This window comes from Amphibalanus amphitrite, unplaced genomic scaffold (assembly GCF_019059575.1).
Source record: "Amphibalanus amphitrite isolate SeventyFive unplaced genomic scaffold, NRLGWU_Aamphi_draft 000144F_arrow, whole genome shotgun sequence".
In the NCBI taxonomy this organism is placed as follows: Eukaryota; Metazoa; Arthropoda; class Thecostraca; order Balanomorpha; family Balanidae; genus Amphibalanus; species Amphibalanus amphitrite.
Genome location: NW_024881639.1, coordinates 796,389 through 816,664, shown reverse-complemented (window position 1 = coordinate 816,664; position 20,276 = coordinate 796,389). Strand labels below are relative to the sequence as shown.

The 20,276-nt window shown below is 58.9% G+C and overlaps 2 protein-coding genes across 3 annotated transcripts in view; one reads left to right on the top strand and one right to left on the bottom strand.

Moving 5' to 3' along the window:
• Nucleotides 1-286: 286 nt before the first annotated feature.
• On the bottom strand, nucleotides 287-3,678 carry LOC122382659 (dehydrogenase/reductase SDR family member 11-like). 2 transcript variants are annotated; one of them, XM_043368296.1, is made up of 6 exons: nucleotides 3,353-3,678; nucleotides 2,195-2,335; nucleotides 1,669-1,950; nucleotides 1,418-1,567; nucleotides 952-1,092; nucleotides 287-657 (listed from the first exon to the last, which is right to left on the bottom strand). In XM_043368296.1, the coding sequence occupies exons 2-6, from the start codon at nucleotides 2,324-2,326 to the stop codon at nucleotides 616-618; spliced, it is 747 nt and encodes a 248-aa protein (XP_043224231.1). In that variant the 5' UTR covers nucleotides 2,327-2,335; nucleotides 3,353-3,678; the 3' UTR covers nucleotides 287-615. The 2 variants fall into 2 exon arrangements, with proteins under 2 accessions (XP_043224231.1, XP_043224232.1); XM_043368297.1 differs by having other exon boundaries at nucleotides 3,436-3,508.
• Nucleotides 3,679-4,269: 591 nt separating this feature from the next.
• The window catches only part of LOC122382657 (protein yippee-like 1), a 41,102-nt gene continuing 25,095 nt past the window's right edge, over nucleotides 4,270-20,276 (top strand). Inside the window, exon 1 of the mRNA XM_043368295.1 lies at nucleotides 4,270-4,500. The gene's annotated coding sequence lies outside the window, so the exon portion shown is untranslated. The remainder of the gene's footprint in view (nucleotides 4,501-20,276) is intronic.

Below are 20,276 nucleotides of genomic sequence, written 5' to 3'. Positions count from 1 at the left end.
TGCGGAGGGTGTGATAAATCCTGCTCTTGCTCCGTGACCTGCCACCAAATGTCATTGCCATACTAGCAAGAACTTGGGAGCTTGGCTGCTTTCCGCATCCCGCCCGGGCGCACGTTGCTCGAGGATCTCCAGGGTCGCAGACAACAAGGGCCGCTACGGGGCTAGGTGTCAGGCCGGTAGAGCCCGCAGACCAAAGTGGCGCCCCCTGCATGCCTGCAGTCCACCGGCAGCGTACCAGCGCGAGCGGATGATGGCACACACCCCTCCGGTATCCGAAACCGTTGCAGAATGCTAGTGTTTATATTTGGTGTTATTAGTGTGAATGCTGAATGCTGTCGCTCGATAGGGGCGATGGCCTGAGCCACATGCATTTCACCACTCATACCTGGCAATATATGACTGAAGAAGGTCTCAGGTCTGTCGAGGTCTGCACATGTATTTAAATCGCGTTCAACGGCGCCACAGCGCATAAGCTGTTCCGGCTGTGGCAGGAACGGAACAGTCGCGGTCGGCGGAGACGGGATGGCAGTTGACATCAGGAGCTAGGCACCGTTACAACACTGTGCCGTCCAGGCAGCTGCGCGAACCCGATCCGGTCTCTAGCAGCCTCTGAAGTTAGGTCCGCTGCGCTGTCGGTCGTAGGAGAATGTCGTGGACCTGAAATGACAGTAGACGATTCTATAGAGGCGACATCCTGTGACAGCATGGTATCGCAATTTATCAACAACGAGCTTGTGGCTGCTGGTCAAGGGTGATTATAGCGTTAACTCGATTAACTCGTTGCGTTATCGAGATAGAATTATTGCGAATATTTTCTGATTATTGAACATGAAATGACAAACTCAGCACCCCGTTGATGCAGGTCTGACGACGACCGCCGTCCTCCAGATCAAAGTGGACCGAGCTATTTCCTGGATGGACGAGGTGGTGGATAGCTGTTTGTCGTCTCACCTGGAGCTCAGGTGGGGTCGACAGGATGTACAGCACGGCGTCGGCGATGTTCTTCGCCTCGACGCCCAGCTCCATGACTCGACCCGGCTCGTTGTGTGCCCGGGCCGCTATCTCGGTCTGCACCAGACCCGGGGATATTTGCTGGGAAAAGAGCGTGTTACCGTTTAATATCGTAACAGTCGATATTATTGAAAATAGGGCAATGATAAATTAAAATGGATATGCATTTTTAACAGCAAATTTGCAAAACGTCAATTATGCAAATATGTGCACTCGCAAAGCGACATGTCATCCAGTTTTGTCGTCTAAGTTTGGACGGGTTTTAACTAGAGGAAGGGTCGAATCATCGTTTTAAAACGGTGTGCCGATGCTGTTAGATGGCCTGAGCTACGGGTAGGTTGGAGTCCAAACGCTAGTTTGAATGCATCGCCGCAAGAATGCAATTACTAATTAGGCCTGTACATACGGCCACGCGGATTTTGGTGGGCGGCTCGGCGGCGAGCTCCTGACGCAGTCCTTCGGTCAGCGCCGTCATCGCGTACTTGGAGGCCGCGTAAAAGTGCACGTCCGGGTTCGGGGGCACCCGGTGACCGGAGAGACTGCATATGTTGATCACCTGCCGGCGAACGGTGCGGTCAGGGTCATCAGAGCACAGTGGACGGGGGCAGTGCACCTCTGCACGGACACTGACGCGCTCTCCGCGGCGGCTCGGCTCACCTGTCCCTCGTCGACGTTACGGTCGCGCATGCTGCGGATGGCCAGCTGGGCGCAGTGCGCCACGGCCAGCACGTTGACGTTGAGGATGGTGCGCCACTTTTCCACGTCTCCGTTGAGCAGCGAGCCGGTGAAGTAGAGGCCGGCGTTGTTGACGCACACGTCGATGCCGCCGAACTGTTCGCGGACGGTGGCGAACAGCGTCTCGATCTGGTCCGAGTCGTTCAGGTCGCAGTGGAAGGCCACCAGGGAGCCGGCCTGGCCGGCCAGCTCCACGGACAGCGCCTGGGGGAGATCGGGCGCGCGTAATCCAACGGCTAACTCGGTGGAACGAAAAGTGATTGGACGGTACGTGGTTAATTCAAATTTAATTTGTTCATTCACGTAAAAAAATCACTTCGCAGAGAGTTCATCAGCTCGTGTTCACGGAGAGAGAGATCGTATTCATTTCCCTTAATAATAACAATGTTGTTTTAACGGTGTACAACCTTTAGTTAGGCATAGACAGTAAGCAGAAACGGGTCCGAACCTCGATTTGTTTGTCGTTTCTTGCGCAGCCGATGACGATCATACCATGTTTGACGAGCTCCCTACAGATGGCGGCACCGATACCGACGCTGGCACCGGTGACCAGCGCCACCCTTCCGGCCCACCGGTCCATCAGGTTACCCTGGGGGTCAGCACAGAGGTCACACAGGTCACCAGCGCCACCCTTCCGGCTCAGCAGTCAATCAGGTCACCCTGGGGGCCAGTGCAGATGTCACACAGGTCCCTTTCCATGACTCTGAACTCTGAAGGGTCAGGTGATGCCGTCACTCTAAAGGGTCAGTAAAAGGTCATTGTCACCAGCGCCACTCTTCCGTCCCACGTGGGACGCCTATTGTCCCAGGTCAGGTGACGCTTGGGTTCAGTAAAGGGTCGCCGGTCATCAGCGCCACATTTCCGGCCCAGGTCACTTTGGGGGTCAGTACAGAGGTCACAGGTCACTTCCCGACCCAACGCCCCATCGGGTCACCCTGCAGGTCAGGATAGGGCCGGGGGACAGGGGCGTCACCAGCGTCACCATTGCGGCCCATCGCTCCATCGGGTTGCCCTGAGGATCAGTAAAAGGTCACCGGTCAGCAGCGCCATCCTCCCGGCCCAGCGGTCCATCAGGGCATCTCCGAGGGTCATTACAGGGTCACACGGTTTCCGGCCCGTCGGTCCATCAGGTCACCCTGGAGGTCAGCACAGGGGTCACACAGGTCACCCTCCTGGCTCACTGCTCCATCAGGTCACGCTGGTGTCAGTAAAAGGTCACCGGTCACCAGCGTCACCGCCGGAAGCTCGGGTGACGATGGTGGTCTCTGACACAACATGTGAATGTACAACAATCTACTTCACAGTTCACAGCGTAGACAAGCTTACAGTATCATGCTTACGAAATCGAGCGATAAAAACGATAGCGACCGCGTACATCCGCAAAGGGCACTATTTCATCACTATCGAAGACGTTTGCCTCTTCGGCATTGTTTCCCCTATGAAACTTGTAAGAAGCTTCATTTGTCTAAGCATATCAAATAAGCACATTGAAACGGCGTCGCCACCGATGACTTTAAAATCAAATAAAATTCAAAAATATGTATAAATCGTCTGACGCCTAGTGTCGAACACCACGAGCTGATCCGTCGAACGAGCTCGGCCTCACCCGTCAGATGCGTCTCGCGTAGCTCCAATACTTTTGGCCCGGGACCCAACCGACCGGCGACGATCACCTGCGAAACTGCTCACCGCTACGTGTAAGCTAGCCTGCGCTGCTCACGCAGCCGTAGGCGCTGCCTGGCTCAGGGGCGTTGCTATGTGAACGCGATAACAAACAGTTGTTTTGCGCATTTAAGCAGACCACCAGCGGCTTATCATGTCAGGGTAAGCTGTGAGGTGATCTTTGAGTCAAAAGTAGGCGAACCAAGGGCATCCATCAGTGGTCGACGTGCATCCGATATGCGGGATCCGACCTGAACGTGCACCGCCACTGGACCGTACCCGATTGGGACACGCCCAGATAATAAACACTTGGACTTTTGTCGCTGACGGTAGATGTCACTAGGAGCCATGTTCTGGCTATCATCTCTAGATGTCGCTAGCTGTGACTGTCTTCTTCGATGACTGATAGATGTCGCTGGCGTATCGAAAACCTTAGTACTGATCGGTACTGATATATGTACTTCTCAGTTGTGAATTTTCCCCTTAAAGCCTGTTTATATTCAACATCTAGACAGCATTACAAAACTTATCTTGTTAATGGGACTTCTTTGGCCTAGTTTCCGACTTATCCTTGATGATCTTTTTCGCTCAAGGACACCTACCTCGAACAGCTGAGGGCTGTTCACGGGCCCTGTGTGCGGTGGACCGCACACAGCCTCCAAGCTCCGCCCACTTCGTCCCTACGTCACCCTTCCGTCACCGCACACAGCGACCGCTGTGGCCGGTCGGGACTGGCCACAGCGGACCGTCCACCGCACGCAGCCGTGACGTCAGAGCCGCCTACCCATCCCCTACCCCCACGCCTGCTGGACGCACCGTACACAGCGCACGCAGCAGTGTGCGGTGCCCGTGAACACCCCTATCAAAACAAAGGAGATCGTAGGAAAACATTGCGCAGTGGCGGCGTCGCGCAGAATGCGCATTTCGATTCAGAAGGGAACTGGCTCCCATAGAGTAGGGATGGGTTCTTAACTGATACTGCCAGTTTTGTAACATTGAAGATTCCATCAAGAAGAGTCTGAAGTAAATTGCAGATATTGGGACTGAGCAGTATCACGCTTGAACCGTGGAGGTGTGGGGCTCAATCGTTCGGTGAGTACCCATGCCAGTAATGCTTTCGTCTCTAACTTCGCTTTTTCTGTCTGTGTCTTCAAATGTGTTGTATCATCCAGATTCTGGCACTGTCACTGGTTTTTTTCTAAGCCGCCTTGAGCCAGTGCATGCGAGAAAATATGATCTTCGGTGTTGAATGGCAGCAGAGTTCCGCCATGATGGTTTTGGAGGTTACGACGGTTACGACTATGCCTACTCTGCGTAACGTTAATGCGAAGTGTGAAAATTTGGAAAGGCCTTTACACTATTCAGACAGTGGCCACCCAGTCATGGACCCGTGTCAGTGTGCGCGCGTGGTAGTCATGGCCAAGGTCATGGCACTTGTGAGTTGTGCATCGCCGTGTTTTCTCGCGAGCACGTGTACCGCGGACCAGAGGCGCATTCAGGTCACCGTGGAATGGAGGGCACCGTCATTAGATTGGATCGCCGCTCTTTTGGCAAACTATTATGCATTTAAATTTGTTGCCTGATAGGAAAAATGGACTGGCACCAACTCATGTTCCTCTGAATGACCCATTTTGAAGTTTGGGCTCCTCTGATCTGATCTTGCAGCCTTACTCAGACTTGACCTCAAGTTTTATGAAATTTGAGTTCTAATCACTTGTATGGGGGACTTTTTCTTGGCATGTTATGTGAACAGTGACTCCAAATAATGTGTCGCACAACCACAATACCCACCATATTCAACGGTCGGTTTGTGATGACCGGTGTCCTGACCTGACCTTGACTGTGACATTGACCGATGTATGGTGGGCCGCAAGCACACTTTCTTCGTAGGGTGCGTTGTGCATGAGATCCATGAGACGATGTTGTGACGAAGAGACCTGCAGATGCCAAAAATGATAAAACGTTTGATTTTGACTTTTGACCTGCCACGTGACCTTTACCTGACCCTTGACCTGCTTATTTATTGTTTGGTGAGTTTTTCTAGGTTAGGCAGGGGCAGACAGACCCCATTCCACGGAACTCGTTCTTTTGAACGCTCAAACAGGCTTGGGTTTGGTGACCTCAAGAAAATAAGTAAAGGCTGACCATAGTTACGACGACTTAACTTTTATTATGAAACTCATTTTGCATACACATTTTGACTGAAGGAAATCGGGCCCTCTGCTGGCAAGTTACGGCTGCTGACGCTCCACCATTTACGCTGTTTTTCAGCTAAGTAAATTTCATGTAAATCTCTGGAAAGTTTCCGTTCTCCACATTTGAATCTTATGTGGTTACACTTACAAATCTCATTGACGTTACGGTTCAGGGTTCTGGGCTGGAAAAAAAATCTTCTGCAGTTTGAAAGAAAATTGTACTTTCATGGGTGGCCGTGGGTTGTTTACATGTGACATGGATAAAATTACGTTTCTTGCATTGCTTCCTTATACACCATCATATCTACCAGCCAGCATAAGTATATCGGCCAGTGTATGTACTTTTAGAGATATTCCTCGTATGAGCTGAGCGGGCGCCTTCAGTGATCTGGAAGCCGCACAAAGCCGGTTGGGTCCGAGAACACCGGTCTGACGGGCGGCGGCTGACGTCGGCGGCGGCTCCGTCACGGCCGTATACTGCAGGCACAGACGGCGCCAGTCGCCGGCCGGACCCCGGCTCAAACACCGGGCACAAACGGCATCAGTTCCCGGCCGGATCCCGGTACAAACAGCGCCAGTCGCCGGCGGGACCCCGGTACAGACGGCGCCAGTCGCCGGCCGGACCCCGGTACAAACTACAAACACCGGGCACAAACGGCATCAGTTCCCGGCCGGATCCCGGTACAAACAGCGCCAGTCGCCGGCGGGACCCCGGTACAGACGGCGCCAGTCGCCGGCCGGACCCCGGCACAAACACAAACAGTCGCCGGCTGGATCCCGGCACAAACCGCCCCAGTCGCCGGCCGCCGGTACAGACGACTTGGACCGCAGTACAAGCAGCGCCAGTCGCCGGCCGGATCCCGGCACCAACAGCGCCAGTCGCCGGCCGCCGGTACAGACGACTTGGACCGCAGTACAAACCGCGCCAGTCGCCGGCCGCCGGTACAGACGACTTCGACCGCAGTACAAGCAGCGCCAGTCGCCGGCCGGATCCCGGCACCAACAGCGCCAGTCGCCGGCCGGATCCCGGTACAGACGACTTGGACCGCAGTACAAACAGCGCCAGTCGCCGGCCGGATCCCGGCCCGATGGGTCCTGGGGGCGGCGCTGGCCGTCGATGGGGATCGATGGTGGACGGTGGCGGGGCGGGGGGAGGGGGCAGAGCGTCCGATCGATGTGATCCGCTCGGCCGGGCCCACCGCCGGCCAGGTACGGCCCGACCGCCGCCGAGCCGCACAAAGACACATACCGGTCATCGATCGGCGGCCCCGCGCCGGCACCGCGCAGCTCGCCAGGTTTTGTCGCTGTGCCGGGACTGCGAGGTCGGCAGGACGCGCGGCCTTCCCCGTCACTCCGTCTGACTGCTGCTCCCCTCCCCGTCCCCGTGCTGGCTGACTCTTACAGCCTCCCCGTCAGGGAAGTGCGGCCCGCGGCTGGTATTCATGTTCGGCGTCATCAGTCCCCATCAGACGTGCCGTCTCGCCCGGCAGGAATTCCACTCAGGCCGTGCTGCCGACCGTGCCATTGTTTGTTTGCGGCTGGCCGCGCGCTGAATATTGCTGAACGATCGGTATTCCAATGGCCACCTGGGCTGGCGCTGTTGCAACGGGCGTGTCCTGCTGGCGATGTTCGTGAATATTACCGCGGTTCATTGTTCAAAAGTTCATTGCAAATAATTGGCAGTTTGTTTGCTCATCCCACCCATTCATGCCTACAGGTGGCATGTGAATTGTGAATGTTTCAGCGTTTTGTGTTGAACTCTGTAGGTAGGCTGTGGAGCGTCACTGGGCTGTTGGCGCATGAGCGCCGATTTCCATGGATGCTGTCTAGGATGGGGAGTTGAACTTGGAAAGAGCGATCGGCGAGCGTTAGCACCGTCGGCTATAGCAAAAGCAATCGCTAGCTGGCTGGGCATTGAGGGTGTGTCAACGTCCATGCCATTTGCGTCCATAAGCTTCGATAGCAAATCGGCCCAGCTGAATGGGACAGCCTTACGGCTTTTTTCAGAATTGGCGAATGTTTCGGGCCTTGCATCATTCCTTACTATAAGCTGCATGCCGGGTGCATTATGGCAGAGGATCATGCAAGCGACTCAGGCTTCATCTGACACCCGAGCTGCGGAATCCAATCTCCGGGATGTCGGAAGGTCCTGCTGCGGTCGCTTGGATCAAAGACATTCATTTTCATCTGGTGTAACCTAAGCCCGGACCATACCGTTCGCCCGGCGCTAGTGCGGGCAACAGATGGTCGCCTGCGCCGCTCTGCCGAGCTCGGCTCGCGGCGCGGCCCGCCGCTCCGAACGGTCACCAGGGGCGGAGTGGAGCGCCGACCGCGCAGCCGCCCGGCCGCCACTGCAGGACAAAGAGCCGGCCGGCCGGCCGGCAGCCCGGCCCGGCCCGTGCCGCTGCCGGGCACCGGACGACCAGCCTTTGTTTGGCACGGCCGGACGGAGCGGTCCGTGTCCGCCCGGTGACCTGGCCGGGCAGAGACAGAGCTCCTGAGGTCTTCACTTCTAAGAGGCGGGCCAGAGGGATAGTTGCCTGCTTTCTGACAAAGCTGTTGACGGTGCACAGAGGAATTGGCTGGCGTTGCAAAGACGAAGCTTTTTGTGCTTCCCGAGATTAAAAGATGCTTATAAAAGAGAGTTCCTCACAAGCGATTTTGAAAGAGTCGAATCTCCCGTTTTTGCGGGATTTCATAAATAACTCAACAAATAAAACCTCGCCAGAAATCCGGGAAACCATTAGCAACCAGCCCTCTAGGTCATAACAGTTTCATGCATCTCTCACAAATTGCTTTTACGTACTGGGTACTATTCTGGAAGGAGACATTTAAAGAAACAAAAGCATTAGGCTCCAGCATAAGCGCTGAGCAGTGCGGAGACTGTGCAGCTGGCGTGTAGCCGTTCACTGTCCGGTGCAGTGGTCATGCGGCCCTCCCCGCTCCCCGCTCCCCACTCTGCGGAGCCGCGGCCGGTCGTCAGTGTCCAGCGCCGGCTCTAAGGACGGCCGGGGGAAGTGGCGGGCCGGTCGGCAGTGTCGCCTGGATCAGACCCGGTTTCGGACCGGGCCGCGGCGAATGCGACTCCACCGTTGCTGTGGGAACCGGCTGCGCCGCTGGCGTGGCCGCCGGTGCATGTTGGACCGCCGTTGACCCTGTGTGACGACCGGGGACCGCCGGAGGGCCGGTGAACCCGACCCTGTTGATACGATGGATCCGGCTGGCAGCGCTCCGGGCAGCTGCCCATACCGACGGCGGGATGGAACGTACGGATGGGGCCACCAGAGCTTACATGTGTGATACAAACAACTCATAACTTCGACTTGCTTAAATGTATGCCGATGTTTTACACCAAATGCGTCAAGCTCGCAAGTGCCTACTGTGCTATTTTCTTATTCGCCTTGCCTCCAATATGCTTCATAGTTCAAGCAACCTTGGAATACGGTCGATAAGTGCTGGTTATTCTGGTCATTCTCTTCATCCTCCCATAATTCGGGAGCGTTATGTTTGCTGACTGTATTTGGCCGTGACGACGGCCTTGTCGACTGCCTTCCACCGTTACTCTGTCCACATTGCCTCAATTTATAACAGCCACACCGACATTGCTCCTAATTCTCACGGAGACTGGCCAGCTAGCCGCCAGTACCCACCAGGATCAGGTTTTGTTTCAGCGGAAATCCCTCCCGGCTGACTCGGTGTGGGCTCACAGCTGTTCGCCGTCCGGGCACCCCCTCTCCGTGGGGACGGCCAGTCGTGCCGGACAGTGGAGGCGCGGCCCGCCGCTCCCCCGGGCCGGATGGAGCGGCTGGCACCGTCTGGCCGGCCCATGACGGCGCTCGTGACCCGATTTCCGGTCCCCGACGGGCCGTCCGCGGCGGCGGAATAACAAGGCGCGGCCGGCGGCGGCCAGGTTTTGATGAGAACTCTGGGAACTGGCTGCCAGCCGGCGCCGGGACCTGCCGACGCCAGCCGAGCTGAGTGGATTCGGATGGCGCGACGTGCTCGCCCAGAAACGACGGCCGAGCGACCACAGAATCCTCTGATGTTGTCGGCAGAAAACTTGAAGACAAAGATAATCTCCCCGATATGTGCAATGTGTCGTGTTTCTGAGTCTGTGTTTCGGCAGATCTGTCTCTGTGTCTGTCCTAGTCACCCTCCCCAAATTAGAGTTGCTTTGTTTCACAATCTCGGTTGATCGCCAGGTCAAAGGTTACATGATGAAAGATTGCAGTGCAGGCTGCCACGGCTGCGCAACCATCTGCGTAGGGCGACGATCCGATCTTCGGATGGTGGGTATTTCGCGAATTAATAGTATTTCGCAGTTTCGGGAAGTAGGATCACAAACGAAGCATTGTATGTCTATTCTGTATGTGTAGGTCCGCCATTCGTAGTTCCATTATTTATGGTAATCGGCACTATCGGGGCAGTCTGCGGTCATGCAAATCGGTCGCGCTGATATGTTATGTTAGGTATGTAACAAGCCAGAAGTTATTTTGGGAAGTCGTCGTGCGGGCCGTCTCCCACGCCTTATAAATACAGTGGCGCCACAGTGTTGCTGCGTTTCCCGGGCGGGTTGGCGGGGTCGGGTTGGTTACCCAGCTGCCGCCGCGGAGCACTGTCCGACTCCGGACGGCGGGCCGTCGACCCGGGCCGGGCGGTGCCGGTCGCCGCGCGCCGAGCTGCCGACCGGTCACCGTGGCCGGTGCGGCGGAACGGGCCGGGCGGGAAGCGCGCCCCAGGCGGCGCTGCCTGCTGTTACCGGGCGCGGCCGGACGGCGCCGCAGCACCGCGATGGCAGCGCAAGAGGCGGGCCGAGCTACGCGCCGGTCCGGGGACGGAGACCGAGAGTGCAGAGACTGAGGGTTTCGCGGCTGGGCCGGCTGGGCAGCGGCTTTCTCTGGCCCGGCGCCGTTCGTCGGTCCGTTCTCTAAGCGGTTCTCCAATACCCGAACCGAAGGTGACCCCGCGACCTCTCTGACCTCCCCGACCCGGGAATCGGCCCCAGTCGCCCGTGGATGCTCGTGGCCAATTTATTCTCCCAGAGTTTGTTCTCTGAACCGAGGCCAACAAACTTCCGAGCCGGCTTGTCGCCGTCGCAGGCAGGCGCGCGCTTCATCGCCGACTGTGGCCCTCGGACGGACGTGCTCCGTCGGGGTCGTGTGATTGAGGCCGACTGCGGTCTACAGTAATTGTCCCCCGGATCGGCGCTCTGTCGTGCCCGACTCTGATGGGCGGTGGCGCCGAGGAACTCCTCGCGGTGTCAGTGAGCTGTTACGAGCTCTCCAGCTGTGACTGCGGCGGGCAGCCGGCCATAGCTGGCTCATGGATGGCCTCTGGCTCGTCTACGAGGTGCTATCAAAAAGTTCCGGGACTCTGCTGTTTTCGTTCGAACGGGTTGACGGGTGGCTACCTGCACATAGGGATATGGACTAGCATTCATTGGGACGTGTCGGTGCAAGTTTCGAAGCGCTACGATTATTCAGTCCTGTGCAACGCGTGTTTGAGTGACACCCTCCGGACGCCGTCCTGCGATGGAGACGATGGACCTGAAAATCGAGCAGAGATCGAACATCAAATTTTGTGTGAAACTTGGAAAAAACAGCCGCTGAGACACTTATTTTGTGAAGACAGATGTACGGTGACGATGCTTTAAGCAAAACAAGGTGCTATGAGTGGCATATGCAAGGTTCAGAAATGGAAGAACCTCACTGGAGGACGATGACAGACAAGGACGACCCTCAACATCTGTAACGCCTGAAAATGTTGAAGAAATCGGACGAATTGTGCGTCAGAATCGTCGGATAACTATCGAAGAGGTGGCTGACATCGCCAGAATCTTATTTGGATCCGCTCAGATCATCTTGACCTCTAATCTGAGCATGCGACGCATCGCCGCCAAATTCGTCCGAAGGCTTTTGACTGCGGATCAGAGGCAGGAACGTGTTGAGGTTTGTGAAGATCTGCTTCAACGTGTTCAGGAAGATCCACATGATGTCAAGGCTAATCACAGGGGACGAAAGATGAATTTTTGTCACAGCCGCTGTTTTTCCAAGCTTCACACAAAATTTGATGTTCGATCTCTGCTCGATTTTCAGGTCCATCGTCTCCATCGCAGGACGGCGTCCGGAGGGTGTCACTCAAACACGTGTTGCACAGGACTGAATCATCATAGCGCTTCGAAACTTGCACCGACACGTCCCAATGAATGCTAGTCCATATCCCTATGTGCAGGTAGCCACCCGTCAACCCGTTCGAACGAAAACAGCAGAGTCCCGGAACTTTTTGATAGCACCTCGTATAGGTGTCTCCTTCAGCGGCAACAGCAGCCAACAACCAACAATAGATATGATGCTTACCACAGACCATAGCCGGGGCTGGCAGTCCACTAGCTGCCAGCTGAGGGCTCTGACCTGACCGTCCGTCTTCTGTCTGCCGGGACTTGGCGAGCCACCGAAGTTGGGCGGCCTCCGGGACAATTTGACGCGTCCGTTCACGGATCGCTGCTGGGACTCTGACGATGGGATCGCCGGGCTTGACAGGCGTCTCCTGGCGCCTGTCGGTGCAGTTCCGGCGGGCGACAGGCGAGCGCCAAATCAGGATTACAGCCGAATAGCTCTGAGATGGGCCCGTCGGAGCGGCAGCGGAGCGCGGCCCGAGAAGGATCAGAACACGGTCGGGGCGCGTCCGCCGCACTGCCAACGGTACAGAGCCGCGCCCGGCCGGATCAACTCTCACGCGACGTGGGCCGGGCTGACAGGCCAAACCGTCGGGAAGATACGCTCACGCCCCGGCAGATGAGATAGACGTGTCTGATGAGATGGCGCCGCTCACGCGAGGTGACGCCCGCTCCGGGCGTCGTCCAATCGTCTCGGGTGAACCACGGAGCCGCGCCGTAATTGGTCCGTCCGTTGCATTAGCGCTGCTTCGTTCTGGGTCACCGCTGACGGCGGGTCGGCCAGAGATTCTCTCGGCTATTAGAATAGGCTGGTCTGGCCTGCCCGTCCTCTGGGGTCGGTCTCTGGCGGTCACCCTCTCGCCCTCTCTCCTACCGCGACCAGCTTCCGCCCGGCATTGCGAGGAGCAACGCTGTGCTGACGACCTATTGGGCAACGCCGGACGTCGGCCGCAGAGGGCACGGTGACTGCCGTGACCGCCGCGGTACAGCGGACGGACCGCCGCAGCTGCCCTTCAGCGGTGCACGGAGCCGGACCTCGCCGACCACCGCGCGGGCCTGCGCTGGATCAGACCGGCCTGAGCCCGCAGCGGGCTGATCCGCCGCTGTTTGTCCAGGGCCGGTCGGACACGCGGCCGCTCCCCGAGTCTGGAACGGTCCGCGGCCGCCGCGCCGTTAGCGGCCGGCTGTGCACGGGGGATGCCGCTTTATCCGCGGAGCGGCGCTCACTGTCCGTTCCGCCGCCTCCGCGCTCCTCATCCTCGGCTGGCCAAGTCGCGGAACGTGGCTACAGCGCGGCGAAATGCTGCCTCTGTGCCAACGACGCCCAACGGGCCAGCGCCCAACCGCCCGGACCCGCGGAGGTATCGGCAAACAACACATCGGCGCTCAGTGTGTTATGTGCCCGCCGAATGGCTGAGTGTGTGTTTGTGACATTGAGCCGGCGAGTACGGAGCGCTGTCGTTGTGTTTGTGGTGCCGATTGTCCGGCGGCCCGCCCAGCAACAGCCGGTCTGTCGGCGAGGCTCTGTTTTCCCGTCTGCAAAGTGCACGGCGCAGTGCACGATGCTGCACTGCACTCCGTGCAATGCCCCGGCGCTGTCAGCTCACTTGCGTCAGCGCTAGACTACATAATCGCCGCACTAAGTCCAGACATAACACCTTGCAACATTTGCTAACAGAGCGTGCGGTGCAAAGTGCACGATCGGCCTTCGGCCCAAGTTTGGTGCATTGGCTGCTTGCTTGTCCGGCTGCCCATCCGGCTGGCCGCCGGGCTTTAGGACATGTTTGGCTCTCGTGGCCTGCGGTGTTTTTACTATGGCTCATCTTGTACAAACGATTGAATGTGGCTTTTTCTTTGTTGACGCTGTCCCATCTCGGCATCCCAAGGCTACTGGTAATCAGCTGAATTTTTCAGATGTGGGATGGATATTGAGGCGAGGGCCCCCGTGAGCAATACAATGCCATTTTTGCTTCCCTTCAATCCTTCGACTTTTGGCGTTGATTTGGGTATTTTCCGGCATGATGCAGCCAAGATTCCGTCGCTGCTATTAGAACTGGGGGAAGGGGAGAGATGCCGGTCAGACTAATCCCGTTCCACGTTCCCAATCAAAACAGACGTGGTCGGCGCCGGTCCCGGATCTGGTCCGGCGCCGAGTGTTGACACTGCGGCAGCAGCGCGCCGCCGTGCTGGTGCCGTGCTGGGGTCACCGCGGTGCGGGCTGCGGCCGCAGCGCTGACGGAGCTCGGGGCCGGGCCGGGCCGCGCGGCCCACCGGCCGTCCTTGAACCGGCGCGGCCTCGCGCCGTGGGAAACGGAGACGGCACCGGCCCGCACCGCGGCCAGGCGCGGCCAAAGGACGGCTCTGTCGCTGATCAGGCGGCTGGCTAATTTCCCCCGTGCGCCCTCATGTTCCAGTGTATATTGTGGACGGTGGAGCTGCCACTCAGCTGAGGTGGCCTGGCTCTGCAGCTAGCCTCGGTAGCCGGCTGTGGTGGGGACGGGGGCTCAGGGACCGCCCAGCGCCGTGGTGCGCTGGACCGGGCAGTGCAGTGGTGCGCCGCTGGCGGCTGAGTGGCGCCGCTCGCTCCAAGCATTATTGGCGAGCTGGCGCGCTGCAGAACAATCTATACGGGGAGCGGCGCTGGCCGCCGGCCACGGCAGCTCTGGCCTTGGACCGAGCCAAACGCAGCTCACGCAGCTTGCCCTCCCCGGTCCCGATCCCGACTGGCGCCTCCCTACGTCACCCAGACAGAGAACCGCCGGCGCTGGCAGACCGCCACTCGATCGAACAACCAGCCATGCTTGATGTCTCATCGAGACTTTCAAAAAGGGCAGTGCCGGTAGTCTGGGTGTGTGACAGTCAACAGGACATGCCAGCTCTGTTTATTGAATGAGTCGTGTTGCTTGTATGATTGCGCCATGGACACTTCGCTTTATCCTGACTAAAGACGAGTAGTTTCGGCGTTATTCACTCGTAATCTAGCTGCGCTCTAAGCCAAGTCTAATCGTTCGCTCGTCCTAGCCAGGTGCAGAGGCGGACCGGGCCGCAGGTTTTTGTGTCACCTCGTGCTGCGTCGATATCGAGTGGGCCAGCACCGGTCGCGTTACAGCGTCAGGCGGTGCGTCTCACACAGCCCGCTGTGCCACACGGCAGCAGGCAACACCTGAGGAGGCAGCCTGCAGGTGACGGCCGGCCCTGAACCGCGCCCCGCCCCGCCCCGCCCCGCTCCGCCCCGCCCCGCCCCGCCCCGCCCGGGGGACACCGCTCTGCAACTGCGCGACTCGTCCGCCGCCGGCCGCCGGACAGAGGAGGGAGGGTGTAAATATTTGGTGTTGATAACGAGGTCAGGGATCGGCCTGCTATTGAGCCGGTCTGTCTGGGTGCTGATGACGCTTCACAGCTGGGTCGGGCGCTGATACGTCCCGGGCTGTCCCACTGAGTTCCCTCGTTTTCCTTTGACATGGCGGTGGACTTATCAGAACATTGTGCAACGGTTCCAGAATCGGTGTGGCGTACCCTGTGTCTATAGTTGAAGCGCCCGGCTGGCAGTTGGTGGGCTCGCTCAGTATCGCTGATGGGCTGGCACATTGGCCCGTGGGCGAAGTCCGGTGTCAGAAATAGTGCACCATCGATCACGGCGACTGACTGTCCGGGTCATTGTGGCGGACGGCGGCCGTGCTCCATCCGTGACCGGTCGTGCCTGATCCGTGACCGGCCGGGTCACTGATAGGGGCGGCCGTGTCCGACCCGTGACCGGCCGGGTCACTGGCAGAAGTGTCCGTGCTCGATCCGTGACCGATCCGTTCGTGCGCTCATTCTTTGCTATATATCACTCAAGGTGCATGCGTGATGTGCGTATATGCATACGCATCATTCAGGATGCGCAGTTGTGCAGTGCCTGCCATAGATAGTCGGGCCAACTTAATGAACACAATGGCCTGCTAAGAAGATTGGTGTCACGTTCAAGCGCCATCGTATGACGCATAGGCATTGTGACGGTCGATCTGTCTACCCCTACTCTATGCGTTGCCTGTTGCGCAGACGGACGAGCGAGCCGTTCAGTGGCGCGGGAACTTCTTCCAGACTGGGGGGGCTGAACCATAACAGAAATCAACCTAGGGTACCCCCAAATCTAGTTTTCTCACCGATTTTAGGCCACTTATTTTTCAGACTTTGGCCTTTTCAACAACAACAAAAAAATCACGAAAATATTTTCAAAAAGTGAGGTATTCCGTCTCAGCTGAGTGAAGAAACTACCGTTTTGGCAACCTGGAGTAAAGGTTTTAATCTGCCAAATGAGTTGCCGAGCCAGTGAAATAGGTGGATTTTTCACTTACATGCTTTCTTCCTTTGTGACCCACAAGTCACAACCCCTATTTGGGGAAGACAAGCTGCCCAACGGTTCCTGGCCTCATGAAACGTTGTGGGGTACCGCCCCCACGGCCGCAGAGTTGTGGGGGCAAGCTTCCCCCACTGCCCCCTCCTCCGGTTCCCGCGCCCAATGTATGAATCTATGAAATTATGTTGGTAGATTTCCTATTTCGATTCCTCCAGCTGGGGGGGGGGGGCTCAAATACATTACGAGCCCCCCAGCCGAAAAGCTGGGGGGGGGGGCTCAGCCCCCGCTAGCCCCCCCGGTTCCCGCGCCACTGGAGCCGTTTCTACATCATTGTTCGGTAGGGCAGACAGGCGAACCGACCAATCGCAGTTGCATAAGGGGTGTACGCCGCGTTCTAGTGCTCCACCCGTCTTATAACGTATTTCCCACACGAATAGGTATACGGGCGAGACTTCGAAGCGCAGTTGCTTACATTTTACAATTGACGTGGGAGCCTTTCGAACACCATATAGATTATAGGGCATAGTATGATGCAAAGACGGGTGAGCCTCCTAAACGCGATTCCCCACTGAATATCCGGGTTAACCGTCCCAGTGCCTGCCTTTTATGGCTGGCCGCGCATATGACACTGCCAGTGATGATGCCGACAAGCCATCAAAACACCATTGTCCTGCTGCTTACACCAAAAATGACTGGTATCCCGTGAAAAAGCAAGCACTGGGTCCGGTCAGTGCCCTCAACTGCGCAGTAGCCTCGTTTAGGTTCATCAGTTCTATGACGTTATACTGCACCAAAGCAGAAATAACCTTGTCTGATAAGCCGGCTGATTTTTCCTCATATTGCACGTGATGTAACCTTAGTTTGCATGGCGTTTTTACTGGGTACCCGGATCAGGATTGTGTGAAGTGGCGGTGCTGGCGTTGTCACCGCCGAGCTTTGTTTGTTTGTTTTGTTGGGTTAGGCCCTTTCGGTCGACAAGACCATTGCAGAGCCGGAAGGATGATAGGAATTAGGGGGAGACATTGGTCTGGGCAGGCACCCTAGTGAGTCGCCGGGGCTGAGCCCGTCCAGAGGACAGGCCACCCAGCCCCAAGGCACTCACTGCACCCGGCTACGGGGTGCGCTCCCTCAGGAGCAGCGGTGCCGCTCCAGGGGAGCAGCCCGCATGAGATAAAGTTGCCTGTCCAGCCCGGAAGGGGGTTGCGGCGTGGAGGAGAAGGATTTCTGTATCCTGAGGATAGAAGCACGGATAGGTGACCGCCGAGCAGTGTCCGCGATGCGCGGACCGCCGCGCCGGGAGCCGGTGATGCGCGGTCAGTGCGGATGGCCGCCGCTGTATGGGTTAGTTCGGAGAACGGTCCTTCCTGCCGGCAGCGGGAACTGCGCAGCCCGCAGCGGCCTCCGTCGGCCGATCGATGGGCGGCCGGCCAGCTCTGTCGACGGAGCGTCACTGGCGTCCCAGCTCGCCGTCACCGTACTGCGCAGTAGGAGGCGCCGCGGCACGTGGTGGGCCACCACACCATGCACCGCCACACCGCGCCGCGCCGCGCCGCCCAGCTGGGCGCACAGCTGAGCGGCCCAGCGGCGCGGCGTCCAGCCAGCGCGGCGGCCCGCCCGACGAACGGGTCTGTCCTGTGTACTCAGCTGGCGGAGCCGCGGTGACGGCACGTCGGTCACCGTCCCGGGAACCTAATGTGACCGTTCCAGCCGAGTCGGCGGCCCGCCGGTCATACCGCCCGACCCCGTCTTTGTGCGGCGGCGGCCGGGCCAGCTGGGCGGCGAGCGGCCGTCGCAGCTGGGCCGCCGGCGCCGGTCGCACGGCTTTGTTTGGGTCGACCCCGGACGGCCGCCCCCGCCCCAGCCGCGCCACGTGGTGAGGAGGAGCCCCACGCGGCGGCGGCGGCCGTCGGTCGGTCGGTCGGTGGCGGCGGAGGCCCACGTGACAGCCAATTTGGTCCGCGCGCCCATCTGTCTTTGGTCGGGATGGGAAGAGGTGCCTAATGGTCTTCCGTGGTCGCTCCCATCAGTTCCTGAATCATCTCAGCCCTGCGCCCGCTGAGAGAACATCCATTGGCCTACATAAGTCGGCCAGCGCCGGACAACTAATGCAGGCCAATGGCTGTCCCTTTTTTGTTATTGCGCATGAATTACGCGCCTATGTGAGCTTTCCTGCAACGTGACTACCTGATTGCCAGAGTTATATCAGTGGGTCGTTTCTAAATCTGCCGTCGTTCGTCACGTTTTTGGCGACAGCGAGTCGCAGGTGGGCGCGGCGCCGGCGGCCGAGTGGCCGTCCAAGGTGAATGTCAAGGTCAGAGGAGCCCCGCGGGCTGGCCGCCGGCCGGTGGGACTCGCCAGCACCGAGTCGGTCCCCGAGAGACCGCCGCGCCGGGCGGCAGGCGCGGCCAGCTAATGGGCCGATATTGCGCAGTTGCTCGGCCAAGCCTGGATCAGGTCCCCAATTCAAGCGGCGCGAGCCGTCGGCAGTCCGGCGCCGCGGCCCGATCCCCCCCCCCCCCCCACCCGTTCGTTGAGGGCCGACTGCGTCATGAGCGGCCGGCGCCGCGCCGTCGCGGTCTTTGTTGTGATCATACGTCATCGGGAAGCGGTCGGTCGGCCGTGTGGCGCGGCACGTGTCGCCACCGGCCGCGCGGGCGTTGTGTCATCGGCTCGGGGTAGTGTGGCTTGCCGACGCCGGCACGTGACCTGGTGACGCCGTCCGACGGATCGGGAGGAGTGCCGTCACTCCCGAGAAGGCGAGATGTTTCAGAGAGCGATCATCATAGAGAGCGATCATAGTAGCCAGTTCTGGTCTCATGCCCCAGGCGCAATTCTTTGAAATGTGGTGATCTGTTGCCCGGCATGCACCTTTGTCGCGCTACAACGATGCTGTGCTGCACGGCTCAACCTGTTTTCGGGCCGGGCCGTGCTTCAGACGAAAGAGACCCTTCGGCGGTCGGCCCAGCTCAGTTCCTCTCCGCTGACCTCAGCTGTTTATGACAATGGTTGGAGCCCCTGTTCTATTTGTGGAACGTTGCCGTATAGATATGCCATCCCATTCGTTGTTGACTCCTCTGTGACAGAGAGCTCTGTTCGTTCCGTCATCACAAAGCAGGGCACGTCTCGCGCCCTGCGATATCATGCAGCTCGGCGGCGGCCCTTCCCAGTTGCGCTGAGTCACACAACGGAGGACGGACATTGCCTGTCAGCGCCGGCCGCGCCTCTGTGTTATGATTGCGCCACCGGCCGGTCGCCCGGCAACGGCCGCCGATGCTGCCGACCCGGCGCGGCGGCCGGTCACGGTCGAGCCGCGCTGCTCCCCGACCCGCGGCCGCAGCGGGCGGTGGCCGCGATGGACCGACGTCCGGCCGATTTGTGGGCCCGTTCGGCCGCACCCGGTCGTCGTTTGTCGCTGATCGGGCGCCGCGGGCGCGCTGTGCCGCCGTTGGCATGCCGCTCAGCCTCGGCGACTGCCGACTGCGTCTGCACTCTGCAGGCGGTGCAGCTTCTCAGGGGGCGGCGCAGGCCAGCAGCTCGCAGCACCAGTGGCTCGCCTTGAACCCGACCGGACAGCGCGGTCAACGGTGACCATCAAAGGAGACGGCCGTATCGGCATCACGACCGCTCCAGAAATGGTCATGTTGGCTGAGTGTGATTGTTTGCCAGCCCTCATGGCACAGCTTGCAACGTGGCGGGCGTGAGGCGGGGGTGTAGGTATCTGACCCAGCCGGCCCTGACCCAGCGCAGCCGGCAGCCTTGTGTGTGTTCCGCTCTGGCTGTTCATGTTGGTACGGTGGACCAAACAGTGTCTGCTGCTGTGCGCCATGTCGTCAGTTCATACACAATACGGTGGGCCTGGCCGCAGGGCACAGGATGCCATCGGCGTCATATGGGGTCCAGCGATAAGGCCGCGACTGTATTATATACCAGCTCTGTCCGTCGGCGCCGTTTGCGGACCGGCGCTCGAGAAGTGACCCAGAGCGGGCGTTTTCCCTGGCTCCGTTGTTCCCCAGGCGCCGTCGGAGCGCGTGGAATCGGAGCCGGGCTGTGGAGCCGACTATTGACGCCCGGGGAGACCACGCGTGGAGAGTTGTGCGGTATGAGCTGGGAGGAGGGAAAAGGCGCTGTCTAGGAGAGGCGCTAGTGAGTACGAGCGGAA